The sequence below is a fragment of the Tenebrio molitor genome, chromosome 1 (assembly GCF_963966145.1).
Source record: "Tenebrio molitor chromosome 1, icTenMoli1.1, whole genome shotgun sequence".
Lineage (NCBI taxonomy): Eukaryota > Metazoa > Arthropoda > Insecta > Coleoptera > Tenebrionidae > Tenebrio > Tenebrio molitor.
In genome coordinates, this window is record NC_091046.1 from 42,543,576 (window position 1) to 42,560,882 (window position 17,307).

The 17,307-nt window shown below is 39.3% G+C and overlaps 5 protein-coding genes across 5 annotated transcripts; 3 read left to right on the forward strand and 2 right to left on the reverse strand.

The window, feature by feature from the left end:
• Nucleotides 1–86: 86 nt before the first annotated feature.
• Nucleotides 87–1,098, forward strand: LOC138132477 (ankyrin repeat domain-containing protein 54-like). The gene is made up of 2 exons (XM_069049978.1): nt 87–747; nt 798–1,098. Exons 1-2 carry the CDS (start codon nt 226–228, stop codon nt 951–953), a joined length of 678 nt encoding a protein of 225 aa, XP_068906079.1. The 5' UTR covers nt 87–225; the 3' UTR covers nt 954–1,098.
• Sk2 (Sphingosine kinase 2) lies at nt 1,095–13,190 on the reverse strand. The gene is made up of 3 exons (XM_069049864.1): nt 12,290–13,190; nt 2,803–3,197; nt 1,095–2,751 (listed from the first exon to the last, which is right to left on the reverse strand). The coding sequence occupies exons 1-3, from the start codon at nt 13,001–13,003 to the stop codon at nt 2,097–2,099; spliced, it is 1,764 nt and encodes a 587-aa protein (XP_068905965.1). The 5' UTR covers nt 13,004–13,190; the 3' UTR covers nt 1,095–2,096.
• Nucleotides 13,191–13,862: 672 nt separating this feature from the next.
• Nucleotides 13,863–15,502, forward strand: eIF3e (eukaryotic translation initiation factor 3 subunit e). The gene is made up of 4 exons (XM_069049927.1): nt 13,863–14,048; nt 14,102–14,380; nt 14,432–15,358; nt 15,418–15,502. The coding sequence occupies exons 1-4, from the start codon at nt 13,959–13,961 to the stop codon at nt 15,442–15,444; spliced, it is 1,323 nt and encodes a 440-aa protein (XP_068906028.1). The 5' UTR covers nt 13,863–13,958; the 3' UTR covers nt 15,445–15,502.
• A 35-nt stretch (nt 15,503–15,537) lies between these two features.
• LOC138132481 (protein Abitram) lies at nt 15,538–16,446 on the forward strand. The gene is made up of 2 exons (XM_069049991.1): nt 15,538–15,691; nt 15,743–16,446. The coding sequence occupies exons 1-2, from the start codon at nt 15,677–15,679 to the stop codon at nt 16,379–16,381; spliced, it is 654 nt and encodes a 217-aa protein (XP_068906092.1). The 5' UTR covers nt 15,538–15,676; the 3' UTR covers nt 16,382–16,446.
• MED10 (mediator complex subunit 10) lies at nt 16,366–17,306 on the reverse strand. Its single transcript, XM_069050027.1, has 3 exons — nt 16,866–17,306; nt 16,732–16,815; nt 16,366–16,677 (listed from the first exon to the last, which is right to left on the reverse strand). The coding sequence occupies exons 1-3, from the start codon at nt 16,985–16,987 to the stop codon at nt 16,488–16,490; spliced, it is 396 nt and encodes a 131-aa protein (XP_068906128.1). The 5' UTR covers nt 16,988–17,306; the 3' UTR covers nt 16,366–16,487.
• Nucleotide 17,307: the final 1 nt, after the last annotated feature.

A 17,307-nucleotide genomic window follows, 5' to 3' on the forward strand; every position in this document is an offset into this window, starting at 1 on the left:
AGTGGCAACAAGAGCCACGCATACTGTTTTTTGAAAACTGTACAATTAAATTATTTGATTATGTAAAACATTTTCGCAAATTGTGCATGAACGTTTTCGATCTAATGGGATGACAGCTGGGTGCCTTTCACATGACAAATTTGACATTTGTGATTTTCAAAAGACAACAATAAACAATCCGTAGGTTTAAGATTAGTATTTTTAAATGCCCCAAACGTCGCCGAAATGTCCCACAGTGATAGCGAAATAAACAAAACCAAGGGAGAACTCAACAAGAAACTCCATGTGGAACTCAAAGCAAAAAACCTGCTGAGCAGTCACTACGCCGTGCTTCTGAAACGCAGAATTAAGAGCCGCCTGCTCGGCGCCGTCTCCAGGAACAACACCGAAGCCGTAGACACTTACCTAGCCTTGGGGGCAAGTCCCGATTGCTCTGACAATCAAGGTAGAAGCGCCTTGCACATTGCAGCCAGCAAGGGTTACAGCGACGTCGTCAAACTGCTCCTAGAGCGGGGCGCGAACCCCAACCAGAGGGACAGGTTGTGCAACACGCCACTTCATCTAGCAGCTTGCACACACAACCTCTCGATAATCTCCCTGCTGCTGAAGGCAGGAGCGGACGCCCGGAAATTAGATTTGTATGGGAAGAGCCCCTTGCAACTTGCCGAGAGTAAGCTGCAACTGTTGCAACGCAGCTGGAGAGCGGGGTCCATCGAGATGATTCAAGTACGCGCCGAATTGCAACTGGTAGTTTAAAATATTTTTTCAAGAATGTTTGAGTGTGACTCAATTTTTAGATTGTGGATATACTCATATCAGTGCTCGAGCAAAGTCCAGAGAACAACGTCGATGATCTGCAGATGATGAAGCTTTCGTTGAACGCGGAAGCCCCAGACGTCGACGACCAAATGTCAAAGTTGTTGAGGGAATTGCAGGGAGTTAAGATTTCGTAAAAATGTGGAATCTCGTTTATTTAAATATTGCTTTACACGAACAGAATCACAGAAATAAGTTTTAATACTTTGATTTTGTAACATTTTAACGTTTTTCATTTGAGCAAAACGAACTTGTGTACAAATAAATAAAAGACACGGTGAAGTTTTCTTTAACAATATAATATGTAAACAAAAAAATTTCAAGTAGTAACATTTCACAGCCTTCACCTACAGTACTGACTTACTCACATATTACAATACACTATTGATAAATGTCACCTGATTAAAATAATTGCAGGATTATTGCCTACAAATATGAGCATTGTTATTGACATTGTGCGCTGCACAACTGAACCAGCTGCTCCTACACAACGGAACTATTTTAGTCAACAATGTAAACAACGACAGAGCTCTCAGTGATTTTAAAAAATTGCAATCTACTTTCACAGCGAAAACCGATCGAGCAAAAAATTAAAGACAAAAAAGCGGTCTTTGGGAACGTTCAGGTACGTTCAAAAACTCTGAGAGCTCTGCAATAACGTTTAACGGGTGTTCTTCGTCTAGAAAAACGGATATAATGATTTATTACTTTGTCTTAAAATTTTCAACAGTGGTGTTTACATCGCTAGAGATGTTAATAAAGATTCTTTCTATACATCAATATTATGACTGAAATTGGCAGCAACCCAGTCAGCCTCGTTAAAACTGATCTCGAGAAACGGTAAATATGACAAGCCCATTCTCGCGTGAGTCACGTGTTTGTCTTTGTGGTGTTTACGACTCGGTTCATTTTTTTTTTTTACAAAAGAATTGAAAACGTTATCGTAAAGAGAACAAAGTCGTTAAACGAGGCCGAATCGGTTGGTGTCGGTTTGGTGTGTCCCCAAAACTTTGAGTTAAAAGCTGCAGCAACTGAAGTCCCTTCCACGTTGCCCTATCTCGACTCTAATCTCACTTCAACAATTCAGTAATAAATAAATCGATCGATCAGCAAGACTTAAGCCGGCAAAAATTTGACACATTTTTGAACCCGCCCCAAATATTGGGGCCTCCACTATTTACACTTTAAATGCTATCAAGCCTAATAAGAAGTGGCTCTAACGTAGACAAAATCACAACCTTAGACTTATTCTTACTGTTAGTACCTAAGGAATGTTCCGATCAGGGAACCATCACCCTCGCCAGCTCGGGAAAGACCTCGGCTTGGATGGGCCCGTACTCGACGTGCTCCCCGTCCACGGTCATGTACCCCTGCTCGATCATGTCGGGCTCTATCCTGAACGCGTTGACCGCGATGAGCTCTATGGGGCCCCCTTCGCTCACCATCGAGGCGTGCGCCCCCGTGCTCAGCCCCAAGAGGAAGTGCAGGAGCTGCGTGCGGGTGGTGCCCCCGTGGACGATCAACAGCCAGATGGTGCCGTCGTTGAGCTTGGCGTCGGGGGCGAAGAGACAGTCCTCCCCCAGGTGCGTCTGGTAGGACGCGTGCACCATCACGAACCTGCCCTCTTTGCACTTCCACGCCAGGGGCAGGGGCTGCGTGAGGCAGGGCAGCTGGCTGGCGGGGCCGTACATGCGGGGCTTGTCGGGGTCGCCGGCCGCGTTCTCGCCGCCGCCGCCGCCGCTGTCCGCCGTCGACTGGTATGAGCTGCCGGTCGCCGAGAAGTAGGCGCTCCTCCTGGAGGCGGCGCTGTACCACGAGTCCAGCCTCTGCCGCCCGGTCTGCGTCTCCAGGTGCACCTCCGCCGGCAGGTCCAGCGCGCTTCCGGGGTTCGCTTCCGGTTTGGCCTGCACCAAAGGCACGTTCGCCGGTAAATACCTGCCAAACAACGACACGTGACGTCCGTGTTGGTGTCGATGGGCGTCTTACCATAACTTGCCGCCGTAGCTGCGCAGCCCTATCAGCCTGGCCACGGACCAGACGGTGAACCGCTGCCCCCCGAGCATCCGGAGGCGCTCGCTTTCGATGTCGATGTCCGAGAGGAAGCCCCAGCCCACCGACAGAAACGAGAACATTATCTGGGAGGTAGTCTCGACGCGGACGAGGTCCATGGGGGCGCAGTTGTGTCGCACGGCCGCCAGGGCCGACGGCAGCGTCGGCGAGGGGAGGTAGGGCTCGGAGCAGTGGTAGGCGATGCTTCTGGCGAGGCCGTTGCCGGAGCCGCCGGGGATGACGCCGATCGGGATGCTCTTCACGACGTCGGACCAGTCCCAGCGCTCGAAGAGGCCGTTTATTGCCTCGAAGACTATGCCGTCTCCGCCCACCTGACAAACACATATCGATTAGCTGTGATTGAGTTTTTATTCCGTTTTTATAAATTTTTTTTAGTCTTATCCATTACAATGGTCGGTTAGTGCACGTGATTTATCGTCGATTTACATGTCATGCAATTGTTATATCAAACAGGTTCATCGAGTAAACTTGTAAAAAATAATAAATATCACTGCAAAAACTGGAATTTCATTGTTTGTAATAAATTGTAATGATTTTTTTTTAAAGAAAATCAATCTATTTTCAAATTCTTAAACAACGACGTCAGTAAAATATTCTGCAATTTTAAATGCACTTAGGACTCATTAAAAGCTATTTATCAAATTAAAAGCAAAAAAAATATCCATGTTTTCAAAATGATGCCCCATTTAACCCATGTTCCCATTAAAAAAAATCAAGTTAGCTTTGAAAACTTATTTTTTGTTTTTAATTTGATAAGTAGCTTTTAATGAGTCCTAACTGCATTTAAAATTTCAGGGTTCTAGCTTAAACCATTTTAGCAGGACGGAGCCGGTTCCACACATAATCGCAATCCTGTATACAGGGGGTTAGTAAATGGTTGGGAATAAATTTCAGGATGAACTCCTTACGAAAAATGTGACTTAAAACCTAAATAAAGTTTCTCGTTAAAATGAGTAGTTTTTTTCAAAAAATAAAATGTAGTCCACTGTTGGAGAATTTCTCTATTAGTTCATTTGTCTGCCTAAAATCGCATTAGTTTTGAATTTTGATATACGATAAAAAATTCAACTTTCCACGTTTAAATTTTTTCTTTAAACCATTATTAAATCGTAGTATTTCCAAAAAATACCTTAACTTTTCTTTTTTTCTTAAAACTGCTCATTTTAACGAAAAACTTTATTTAGGTTTCAAGCCACATTTTTCGTAAGGAGGTCACCATGAAATTTATTCCCAACCATAGCACATAAAACCATTTTTGTTCCGAATAACATATATTATTTTTTCTTCAAACCTTCATAACAAATTATTTAAGACATGTTAAGAAACCAGAGGAATTTCAAATGATTTAGCTAGTTTACTTTACAGCCGCTCATCAGCGGAGATAATAACTTCACGGACGCCCTCAGCGGAGATAATAACTTTATCTGCCGCCCTCAGCGGAGATAATAACTTTATCTGCCGCTCTCAGCGGAGATAATAATTTTATCTGCCGCTTGTCAGCTCGTTAGATGCCATGACAATGAAGTGATACTTTAGCATTATCAATGCAGCAGGATAATGTCATAATTTACGGACGTTTGAAGAAAAAATATTGTACCTAACTTTTGCAGGAAGAAATTTCCCGCAAAACAAAGTGCTTACGCAGGAAATTTCACTTTCCGCCAAAAGTAACAGAAGGGAAGTCGTCCCTGTGCAAAAGCTGCATAGGTGACATTGGTGAACTAAAAACAAGAATGAAGGACACGCTACATTAAAATCGATACATAATGTATAAAATGGCGGATTTAATATTATCATAAGTCCTTCCTTACCACCTCGCTTTATGTATACACCTGCAACACTTGTGACGTCGAAAGGTCATTCTAATGTAACAAAGATAAAACAAATCGTTGATAGAACTTAATTGTAGATAATATTGAAAAATATATGACTTCATCTTGTCATAATGTGTAATTTGTAAATATTCATTTTGTTTTATGACCTTCCTGAAATATTTCAAATAGTAATCGCATATCATAAATGCATATTTGGGTATTTTTTAGTGCACACAGCATGCATAGCATCAGTGACGGTTTGTTGATGCCATAAAGCCATAATAGACCTTTAAACGATGGCCGATTTTGAGGAGATCCTCTCGAGCGAGACTTGATAAAAGATGCGATGCCAATTCCTCTCGATATGTGCGTGTTGTGATGAATCGCTCATGGACACAACACAAAAAAAAGGTCATTTTGGAGTTACTATAAGTTCCGGCATGGCAACAGCTAATAACAGCAGCAATACCGACATATCTCGGTTTTTAATAATGAATCGCCAAATAGCAGAAGAAATCGCTGTATTTATTTTACTCAAAACGTGATTTTTCGAGTTGTCACTGTTGAAGTCTGTGAGCGAAATGAGTGGTGGTCACGTGGTTGACAATCATGTATCAAAGCTCAAAGACCTCTTCGAAATGATATTGTAAATTTCAGTTGGTAAAACTTGGTTGTTAAAATGAGTTACTTATTTATTATTGTTATAGAGGCAACATTGACTAGAGAACATAATAAATTTATATCAGGACTTGGCAAGTTAATTAGAGAAACTGGCCTCAAAAAGGACGAAGGATGATGGAAAAATATTGCGGTGGCCAAATATTACACATAATTGTGAAAAATGCATCATTAATTGTACGGAAATGGATCAGTTGCTTTCTTTTTGATACAGTTTCTTAAAATATTTTTTAGGCACCCTTAATGAAAACGTACGTACGTACTCTCAAGCGGACGAAAAGTAACTCTTTTTCGGAGGCCTTTTTTGTATGCACTTTTTCGGACGCTGATTGTGTCGCCATCTGTTGGTCTGTTTAGTAAGTTAACAACCAAACCAACAAAACCGAGTAAACCGACTGAAAACAAATGACTATTTGACAGTTAAATTTAACAAAAGTATTTTATCTGTGGTGCTTATTTGGTGCATAATAAGAACATGTACGTTCATATAATCGATAGCAACAGCAAAAGTGATGAAGAAATGTCTAATACAACAGCGGAAGTGATAATCGCAATAACTGTCCTGGCACCATAAATTATGTAAATAAGTAATTGTACTGCAAATAGTAATAAATATCTCGTTTTGTTGGCAAGCTGATAAAAATACTACAAAAACCGTTAATATGTATTAATAAATGTATCTATTTGAAAAAAGTAGTATATTATAATTCAGAATAAGTGGCATCGCGGTAGGCTTTGGAAATTCAAATTTACGTTGGCAACAAGACCCTTGCTAATAATACCCTAGTTTCGATGCTGTTGGTAACCTTTTGCGTTTTGTGTTTATTTTCTTGTTATAAGTATTTGAAATTTCCTTGTTTCATTTATGAAAAGTGTATTATTTGTCTGGGGGTTATCTCTGCTGTGGGTGAAAACCATGTCAAAATTATGTAACGCATAACCTCAGAATAAAGTAATGACGGTTTCACATGTTTACTAAATTTTTTGACATAACATTAAGCTCACTTTAGAGAATCAACGCCTACCCGTATGCCACTTATTCTGAATTATACTATACTTGGTGCGATCGCCTAAAAAATTTAATGTGCACCTCTGCCAAAAAGTGTCTATTGTCGTAGCCTGTTTTCAAGCCTCGGCAAGAAAACCCTGACTCGAACAAAAAAGATACACCTTTTGGCGTTGATACACAAATACATAACTATTATTGAATATTACTTTATAAAAAAATGGAAGAACATATTTCTATGTGTTAGTATTTTAACAGTACGAAGTGTTGTAACCGTTGAGTCCTTGTTTTGAAAATTTGACTTTTTAATTCCGCAAAATGAACTTGTTAAAAAGTTAGTGCAAATGTTTTAAGTTATGTTTAAATTACTTATTTAAATATCGGTTAGATATGTATTTAAAAAACATTCAAAATACATTAGTGTCACAAGACTTATAAAATCCAGCATTTTCTCCTCTTTACCACAACCTTCTGTTACGAATTTAAACAACGGCTGCTGTAATGTACATACATGAATGTACCAAATGATGTAATGTTTATTTTTTTATATTTGTAATTACATATTTCGTAATCAATTTACATGAGTGTTATCACTAAATGTAGTACGATACAGTGTTATCAATTACTTTCAGTTTATTCTTAAATTCAAATCAGACGTGCACAGTTAGGAACATCCCTCCAAAACAATTCACAGTCAATATAATTGATTTCATATAAATGTTCAAGTGAGCTGTGCATTTGTAAAAGCACCTTTAATTTAGTTACATTACAAAAGTCACTTTTATGAAGGTCATGTCCAATAAATCTTTACTTGGTAAAAATACAGACAAAAACAAATAAGAATTACTTTAATTTAATCAGTAAAAAGACGTAACATTGCTTTTGAAATGTTAAAATGGACAAAAACTGAAAAATTAGTCAAATCGGGTTCGCGCAGAGCAAGCAACTTTGAAAGTCAAAGTCACTAGCTTTAGCTTTAATACCAACAGAAAATCAGATTTTCATGGCTTGCTTAGATGCACATTTATATGAAATTGAGTATAGACAAACATATTTTCGTCGTTTTATGTCACACAATTATTTAACTGAATTTTTCTACTTTGCGTTCGTACTGATGCTATGACAATACTGTTTTGCGTATCGTAATAGGAAAGACGTGACCTTGGGTGGAATCCTTCAACTTTAACGGTTTTGAATTTTAATTTTTTTTTTCATTGAAAAAGTGGCAAAGTAGAAAAATTACTGTATGACATCTCGTTTATAAGGCATTTTATCGCACTTACTCCTTTAGGAAACTCCTCGCTACGCTCGTCGTGCTCTAAACCCGTGCGTGCGATAAAATGCTTCTTATAAGACTCGTATCATAATATACTATTATTATATTCGGGCAACTTATCTGATTGGGAAGAATTTTCAAAAAGTTTTAATTTAGATAGTTTCATTATTTTTGACTAAAAAGTTGTTTGTTCTGTTTTTAATGTAGATACTACAAGTGATTGCAACACTGCAACGTTTTAATCTTTGATAGTACACAATTTAACAAACGAAAATACTTAATAATTAATAGTTAGCACAACAATTTGTGCATTTCACAACTGTCAAGGTCGTCTTAGATAGCACGTGACCAAAGTATTATACCTTTTCGTCTCTCGTGTAATTATTGCCCTCGCCGGGCCCGCACACTCGCGACGAAAAAATGCATTTCAGTCCTTTGTCATACAACATACTATTTTAAATTTGTTTTTTTTTTTCTATGAACAATATTCTGTGACTCCGGTTGTGTCGATCGAATTGTCTTATAGGGAGTCTAGACGTCTAAATTCGTTAACGACAACAAATAAACAAATAAAAAGTGGTACGATTGTTGTTCTTTTATCCAACACTGTTGCTACGAGCACATTACGCTTTTACGACAAAAACTCGAGGTATCTGGTGTGCGTAAAAACCACCGTAAAACGATCGTTTCGCTTTGAACGTTGTATAAAATGTATTCCCACACGTAAACATCAACAAAACGTACCTCTCCACACTTGCGGAATTAATAACGATTTAAAATATTTGCTCGGGGCTGAATTAATCACACAACGCTTAATCTCTACGTAAATACATTTCTGTTGTATTTGTTACTATTTTAATGTTATCTAAATTTCGTAATTGACTGCGGATTGCCGTTGTTAAATGTGATGTCAAAACAGCTTTACTCACACATGAATTCCGCTCAAATAAACAGAGTTTATTTAGTTCCTAGGGAATTAAAAAATAACTGCCAACAAAACGATGAGCGAGCGTAAACCAGGAAGCACAGATTAATCAAGTCATGCAAGACTAACAAATCCGAGCGATTCGAAACTTTTGCAATATTAAAAAATGATTAGTCGAGTGGAGCAAAGTTCGCATGAATTTAATTTTGTTGCTTGCTGTGAGGACTTTCAGGAACATTTTCCGCGGAAGCGGCCGACCATTCGTATGACGATGTTTACCAAGTTGTACGGACAAGCGTTGAATTATTTAAAGAAAATAGAGCTGTTGAATGAAAAACTGGTAGCGGAAGAATACATCAAAGAACAGGCAAGGTAGTAGATCACGCGAGGGAAATTATATACAGGGTGTTTATAAATGTCTGTGATCGCGGTTTGCCATGAAATTAGATTCATACAAATGGTAACCAGTACTATAATAAATTTGAGGTTAAGTGTAATCTGACAACAAATGTCAGTGCAAAATGTCAATGGCATCAATGTTTTACCCTTTTACCAATAAAGTGATGGCCGTAGTATACTCGTAAGTGGTAGGTAAACGTGAAATAGACTTATCCATTTCAGTCAAGTCTGTCTTAAGTCAGGTTGAAAAAGAATGAAGGTTAGAGGAGGAACCATCTCTAAAAAAAACAGGATTCATCTGGTCCAGATGATAGCACCCTAGAAGGGCTTAGAGAGAACGAGAACAGAGAAGCAGATCAGTGGATTCAAAACAAGAGTAGGCGGGACTCTAAAAGTTCTGGAAAGACAACCAAACTAAGGGAAGAAACCCCTAAAAAAATAATTTCGCTTTTCAGGCAAGGGGTTGAGCCATTAGGACACTGGTACTAGTGAAAAATACCTGTCAATAGCTAAAATTCAACGCTGAACGATAAATGGTTTATGAATTTTAGTTGTTGGAATTGGTATGTTCATGGAATACCGATCAAGAAAGAGACAAGTTTTCCAAGAACGAAATGAGTGAAGTACATGGGAGGCCCAGTTCAGTCGAACTAGAAAGAAGATATCAAATAGATTTAACCGTTCTGAGTGAGAACAAGCTGAGTACAGCGCAAATTATGGTTTTGTGTATAGCGGTATAGACAAACACAAAAGTAAAAGGTGGAGTGGCCAAAGCAGTTAAAACAATTATTGAAGAAGGGTAGATGTTTGGAATGAGAATGGGGCACGCCTGCTAGAAAAAATAATAGAACCTGACATATTTGAAATGTTTAATAAATTTTAAAGGCTTTACAACAAATGTTGAAAATGATGTCCGTTTTCCGCAAGACACAACCGAACCCGTCTTTTTTTATTTTCAAACACATTTTGCAACATTTCTTGATTAATATTGTTGCAAACGTTCATAATTTCTTCTGCAAGTTCATCCAAATTTTGAAATGTTCTCTTAAACACATTATCTTTAAGGTAGCCAAAAATGGAAAAATCACAAGGAGTGAGATCAGGGGAACGGGCTGGGAACGGATGATTAGTAAAACGACTAATAATCCTGTTGCCAAAAATTTGTCGCAAAAAAGCTAAATTTTCTTGAGTTGTATGTGCTGTTGCTCCGTCATGTTGGAACCAACCATAATTCCTTTCATTTTCATCGAGTTGCTGTATGAAATTTTGTAAAATTTGTTCTCTATACCTTTGTCCATTAATGGTATTATTAAAAAATATTGGTCCAATTAACCTTCTTCTGGAAACCGCTATCCAAATACCTATTTTTTGGGGATGTAGTGGAGCTTCCAAATATGCATGAGGATTATCGGTGCTCCATATACGAAAATTTTGAGAATTTACATATCCTGATAACATAAACCAGGCTTCATCAGAATAAAAGGTTAAATCTAAGAGGTCATTATTGTCAAAAGTTTGTTGAAACCAGTGGCAGTAATTAACGCGTGCTTCAAAATCTTGAGGTTTCAATTCCTGATAAACGTTAATTTTATAAGCATGCATTTTTAAATTCTTTTTAACAATTTTATGGCAAGTGCTGAGAGGAACGTTAGACTGAAGTGCCAATCTCCGCAAAGAAATCTTTGGATTATCTTCAATTCTTTCGCGGATATCTTCCACAATGTCTTGAGCAACTGGTGGCCTACCTGAAGACTTGCTTTTTACGACGCTCCCAGTTTCCTGAAAGCGTTCTACAGTTCGTCTGATTTTCTGACGTAGACAATGATCGTCATAATGGTAATCCGGAAATCTGATGCGGAATTGATCGAGACAAGGTTCGACAGAGTATGTCCAGACACCATCGTTATCTATACCGTTCCTAAAATAAGCCTCTAAAATGAATTTATTTTGTTCGAATTCCATCTTTCACAATCTACTTGACGTATAATTATTTTGACGTGCATTGCTAGTCAAGTTCACGATTTTGTAGAGAATTAGCTTTTTTCAAAGGCAACGTGATAACAGACATTTATAAACACGCTGTATTATTAACTCCATTCCACGTCTTGGTATCATTAGTCAAATGAAGAAATAAGTTAAGACGTAGGTTTTTTTGTTCTCAGCCTACTTTGACTTTTTTTCGCACCGTATTTACAACTGCTGCCAATTCGAAGCTGCTGCAATCGCGCAGAAACGAGTTTAAACCACTTAATTATTCACACGAGAGGCGAACAAGCCGACCACTTTCCCAATTTCTCTCGAGTTAATCGCTCCCAATTGATTTATTTGCAGACGGACGTAGGGTTCAATCACCATTTAATTTCGCACAATTTCAACGCCTCGCACGACCCCGTCCTTGTTCACGCTAGTGAAAACAGAATTGTTGACGGGATCGACATCCTCTGCCCGGCTCCCACCCGATTAATTCCTTAGTCATCGACCAAATTAACTTCTCAATGTTCCAAATTATCCGCGGCCACATCGCTTTTAATTTTTCCCTCGATCAACCTTCGGTTTTTAATTTCGCTCGCTCATTGCACAACTTCCTCCGCAGTTTCTACACACGTTTGCGTGATTTTTCGCAACGTGAGCATCCTTGGCCGGCGTCGGGAACGATTTTTCTTCCGACAAAGCGGTTTGGGACGTGCGACACACGTTAAGAGCGCCCACGAAGATCACCGTTCCGATTGTCACGACGTGACCCTCGGACGAAGGTGAATCAATCGAGTCGCGCGAAACAATTAGACGTTGTTGGGACGCTACACTTGAATCGGAGCTATTATCTCGGAAAATAGTTTCCCTATCGAGGGGCAAAGGTCGAAATGTGCGACGCGAATTCTTCACGTTTTGCTACCGGCGGTTTGGGTTTTTGCAATTCTTGTTGTTTGACCTTTGCGGTTGGCATGGAGATGTTCGAGAGTCAACGTTGCCATTTCGGTTCTAGGTCGTGGAGTTTGCAAATGAAAAATAATCGCTCAAAACGAAGATTTCGTTTTTTAAGCTTGGTTAAAAAATCTGCCACAAAAGAACAATAAATCATTTATTTGCTGAATTTTCCACGCTTTATGACCCTCAAATTATGGTAGCAACACTGCTGGGCTATAAATCACCCAGATTATTTATTGTAATGTATGGAATTAATAAAAGTGTAGATCCCAATCGTTACCACAGTTTATCTGATAAGCACAACATATCCCAGTGATTATGAGTGAGAGTACAGGTTGATAAAAGAAACAATTCCTTTACTGTGCGATTTTAATGCTCACCAGAATGATTCCACTCCACTGGAAAATGTTACACGTCCTGATGAACTCCCTTGCAAAGTTGGCATATTTGGTGATATGTAAATCGTACGGAATCTCAGCTTCTTGCAAAATAGGAACGACTTTTTGCTGGAAGATGATTCTCCCCTTGCCGGGCCCGCTTTTGGGGTTGCACAGTACCAACAACCGCCTGTCCTCCTTATATTTATTAGAAACAGAAAAGTCAGCAATATGACTTGTAGAAACGTTTTCACCTTTGATTAGCTTTTTGATTATCGTCCTCCACCTTTGCGCTTCTTTGTTGTTATCCTCGTATTTATCAAACGAACGGAAACGTAGCGTTATGATGGTTCGTTCCCTCTTTTTAGTTGTGCCTTTATTGTTCACTAAAATATAAGCGTATATGTAAAGGTAAGCGCTCACGTCGGTGTCGTCTAAATCCCCGGAATTTTCCTCGACTACTTTGAGGTTTGTGGAGCGCGGGATCGACTGGCACGAGCAGTTTTTCGACTGCTTTTTGCTCCTCAGGCATCTGCATCCTATTATGTCCTGAATGGGGATTACTTGTTCCTTGATGTTGTTGTCGCTTTCTTTCACTAAACATAAGCCGGTTTTGCTCAAACGGACGCGGAACACGCAGTTTTTCTTCGTCAAAACGTAAAAAGTCTCCTCCAACAGGACCCTGCTCTGGGAAGCCTCTTCACTTTTGATTTCCATGCTCGTCAGCACTTGCCACCACTTAATCCACCTCGGAACTGCTCTCAACCGACTCTATGTTTCCATTTTATGTTATTATTTCACAACGTCAAGGTCTTAATAACAACGTGCAACGCAAATTACAACTTTTCACTCACTGGCGCAAATCATTTTTTAACCAAATTTGTAATGAAGTGGCGCAGGTGTACCAACCGCGCATTTCAAAAACGCATTGTTTTTTTAACAAAAATCCTCATCATGGTTCCCTCTCGAATCATAATTTTGTATCGGCATCAAAAGAGTCGATAAAATACCCATCGCGACAAGCTAATTATAGGCAATTGTGGTTATCAATTTATCGATTTAATCTCTTGCGATTGACATCCCTGTTTCATTGATCTTTCAAAAAAAATTGTTTTAGAGGTTATGCTGTCAAGAAAAACCAGTTTGTTGTTTCATTGAGCCGTTCCTTGGTGAAAATGTCTGGGTCAAATCTGCCGAAAGCCATTTTATCTCCTCCGTCTTCTCCCGAAGAAAAATGTGAACCTCTCTCTTTGTCGTCGACGATAAAACTCACGCGGTATTACGAAATTGTTAGGTCGAACGCGACCCAGAGTTTGCAAGACATACATCAGAATAAAATAAAGACGCTCAGGAAGGAATTGGACTATCTGAAAGAGACGGAATGGAAATACGACCCCATAGAGAAATACATAGGACAATGAAACAGCTTTTGATTTTTTATAGTCCAATGTTAAGACTGCCGTGTAATTTAATTTAATAAATCGATTGAATAGTTTTAGTAACAGTTCTTTTCCTGATCCGCGAAAGTTTTAATTTGTTTGAAAAATGCGCTTGTTGTGACGGGTGACAGTCAAGGCGCCAACCTTACAAACTCAAATTCTCCACGTTCGCGTGCCGACATATGTGAATCACATTTGATAAAATAGCAGTTTTCACAAAAAACCGGCCAAAAATGGCTCAGTTCGACTTAACTTCCCGTATGGGGCAATATTTGGATCGGCACTTGGTGTTTCCCTTATTGGAATTCTTGTCGGCTAAAGAGGTACGAATTTGAGGTTATGTCGCACTTTCGCGCTGCAACAATTTTCTCAACAGATTTACGATGAAACCGAATTGCTCAAAGCCAAGTTGGACATTCTCAGCAAAACAAATATGATCGATTACGCCATCGACATCAGAAAGCAGTTGTATCCTAATGACGAGGTTCCCGAGGACTTGAAGCAGAGGCGTGTTCACGTTGTCGCACAGCTGCAAGAGCTTCAGCAAGAAGTTCAACCGATTTTGAAGATAATGGCCGACGACGAGGTCATGAAAAATATGGAAAACATGAGGGACTCCAAGACACTGATCAACTTCCTTTCAAAAGATTACAAAGTAATTGTGTGTGCATTAGCTGAAGTAATTTTCTATGTGGTTCTGTTTTAGTTTGAAATTGAAATGATCGAGTCTCTTCACAAGCTGGCCAAGTACAGATACGAATGTGGCAATTACTCTGTCTCTACTTCTTATTTATACTTTTGCATGTTAGTTCTGCCCACAAATGATAAAAACTACTTGAGTGTCCTGTGGGGGAAATTTGCGTCAGAGATCCTGGTCCAAAACTGGGATTCTGCACTGGAAGATTTGAATAAATTGCGCGAGTACATCGACTCTAGCCCGAATCAGTTCGGGGGTAACAGCTTGCAGCTGCTACAGCAGCGCACGTGGTTGATCCACTGGTCACTGTTCGTATTTTTCAATCACGCGATGGGTCGCGAATTGATTATTGAAATGTTTTTGTACCGCCCCCACTATCTCAACGCGATACAAACGATGTGCCCCCATATTTTGCGCTACCTAGCCACCGCAGTAATCATCAACAGAGTGCGCAGGTCAGCGCTGAAAGATCTCGTCAAGGTCATCCAACAAGAGAGTTACACCTATCGCGACCCCATTACCGAATTTTTGGAGCATTTGTATGTGAATTTTGATTTCGACGGAGCCCGACAGAAGCTTCATGAGTGTCAGTCTGTTTTATTCAACGATTTCTTTTTGATTTCTTGTCTGGACGAGTTTGTTGAAAATGCCAGACTGATGATTTTTGAGACTTTCTGTCGGATTCATCAGTGTATCAGTATCGGAATGTTGGCGGAGAAGCTCAACATGAATCCTGAAGAGGCCGAGTGCTGGATCGTCAACTTGATCCGGAATGCTCGCTTGGACGCCAAAATTGATTCCAAATTGGGGCACGTGGTCATGGGGGCGCAACCGCTCTCACCCTACCAACAACTCATCGAGAAAATCGATACCTTGTCTGTCAGATCGGAGACTTTGTGCGGATTGATCGACCGAAAGTTGAAAGCGAGAACAGATGTGAGGATTAACGTCTAAGAAAATGAATTTACTGTATTAATAATTGTTTCTTTTTACAGATACGGTGGGGCAATCAAGATTTTTAATCGAATCTTTTATATTTTTAATTGTAACAATCTTATATAATAAAAATTAATAAACAAATTGGTTGGTTGATCTTTGTAGCGTCCTGGAGATTTTCATATTTGTCGCCAGGTTGGTATTGGGATGTCAAATGTCAAAAAGATAAACATAACCTATTGTAGAGTTAATTTTAAATTTGCAAAAAACTAGAATTTCGAGCATTATCTTTTGCTGAAGGGACGTAATTGGGTAGTAATGGACGTGGTCGAAGTCAGTTACAATTTTTACTAAGTTATTTCTTTGTAACGTTGTGTACTTCAGGAGGCGCCAAAGCCAAGTTGTTCAAACATTGAGACCGAACCTGCGCCAGAATGTGGCGACGATTGTTCAAACATTACGACCGAAAGTGCGCCGGAATGCGGCGACGACGGCGAAATGAAAATTCCTTCCATTCTCGACAGCATTTCTCAACAAGAAATAGATAATTTCAAGCCATATTATGAACGGTATTTTGAAAAAAAATACTGCACAAAATTCTCAAATGAAAGTTTGAATTTAGATACTTGCATCCGAGTGCACACAAACAAAGTTTGTGTGATATATTTATCTGAGAAACATTCGATCGTTCAAAACGGTCAAAGAATAAAAAGTTTGAATTTTCAAGTGAGCACCAAGGTGAATCGTCTGAAAAATTCAATGTCAGGCAAGGGCAAAAGAGGAGCTCAGCTTTTGCAACCAGATTCTGTGCTGTGTTTCATCGAGACAGAAGATGGCGTCAAGTATCCTGTCCACACAGGAGTTCATGGAAAGTTGTTGGAGATCAACAGCAGAATCTTGGAAAACCCCAATTTGCTGGTGGATGATTTGTGTGAAGGGTTTTTGGCCATAATCTTGCCTGACTTGAAGAGGCGCGAAGAAAATATAAAATCATTGAAAAATGTAGATGAATATAACATTTAGTTTTTATTAAAATTTCTATTTTTGTAATTTCATAATAATAATTATTAAATTGACTTATTAATGTTTACAGTAATAATTATCAATTAACATGAAACCTCAATTTGAGTTATTCATCTCCTCGTATAGCTCTGTATTTACTCAACTCATTGGGAAAGGTTTTACTCAGTTCTAGTAACATGTTTGCTTTGAACTTGCGGTATGCATCAATTTTACCCTTAACTTGTTCATTCTTGGCCAAAGCCTTCTCAATGCAGTCTTTTGTGTACAACTGAGGGTTGCGCCCTTGATCAATGTAACTAAAATCAGACAAATCAAGATTTCACTTTTCAAAAACTTGCCAATCAACTCACTCGAAAACTTCCAAAGGTACGTGTACTTCTTGCACTTGAGACTTGAGCTTATCTACTTCTTGTAAACCGTGAACCAAGGCTAATCTATAATTTGTAACGTTACGCAAAAATCAACGAGTTCCAGGCCCACTTACAGTTTCTGGTTGAGCACGTTTTGGCTTTGGGGCTGAAAGTCGCTGACTATTATGTGGATTTGACGCACATTTTCTATAAACATCTCGAGCTGAGTCTCCAAATTTTCCAGCGAAGACGCCATCCTCGACCAGTGCCGTCCCTGCGCCCAACTGATTTCCGATACTGGTCCTTTTCCTAATCGAAAACGTTTCTGCTTTCTTCTTCCACCACCATCAACCACCACGGTAAAAAAAAACGGAACAAATCAATTCTGACGTATGAATGTCAACAAACTTCAATTGTCACTGTCCAAGGACAAATAACGAGAGTGGGCAAGTAATGTACACCGCAAAAATATGAATCTTCCAGGATCATTTGGAGGGTTTAGCTCCGCCCATGTACTTCTAATTCACCAATCGTTTCGCTTCTCTTTTCTTCATGCAGATAATCGGATACCAACAC

Coding starts and splice junctions, on each gene's coding strand:
- LOC138132477 (XM_069049978.1), top strand. CDS start 226: ATGTCCCACAGTGATAGCGAAATAAACAAAACCAAGGGAGAACTCAAC. Junction 748..797: donor TACGCGCCGAATTGCAACTG/GTAGTTTAAAAT, acceptor CTCAATTTTTAG/ATTGTGGATATACTCATATC.
- Sk2 (XM_069049864.1), bottom strand. CDS start 13,003: ATGGAAATCAAAAGTGAAGAGGCTTCCCAGAGCAGGGTCCTGTTGGAG. Junction 3,198..12,289: donor AGTGGAGTGGAATCATTCTG/GTGAGCATTAAA, acceptor TGTGTTTGTCAG/GTGGGCGGAGACGGCATAGT. Junction 2,752..2,802: donor AGCTACGGCGGCAAGTTATG/GTAAGACGCCCA, acceptor GTTGTTTGGCAG/GTATTTACCGGCGAACGTGC.
- eIF3e (XM_069049927.1), top strand. CDS start 13,959: ATGGCTCAGTTCGACTTAACTTCCCGTATGGGGCAATATTTGGATCGG. Junction 14,381..14,431: donor TCCTTTCAAAAGATTACAAA/GTAATTGTGTGT, acceptor GTTCTGTTTTAG/TTTGAAATTGAAATGATCGA. Junction 15,359..15,417: donor AGTTGAAAGCGAGAACAGAT/GTGAGGATTAAC, acceptor TTCTTTTTACAG/ATACGGTGGGGCAATCAAGA.
- MED10 (XM_069050027.1), bottom strand. CDS start 16,987: ATGGCGTCTTCGCTGGAAAATTTGGAGACTCAGCTCGAGATGTTTATA. Junction 16,816..16,865: donor AACGTGCTCAACCAGAAACT/GTAAGTGGGCCT, acceptor TACAAATTATAG/ATTAGCCTTGGTTCACGGTT. Junction 16,678..16,731: donor GTACCTTTGGAAGTTTTCGA/GTGAGTTGATTG, acceptor GTCTGATTTTAG/TTACATTGATCAAGGGCGCA.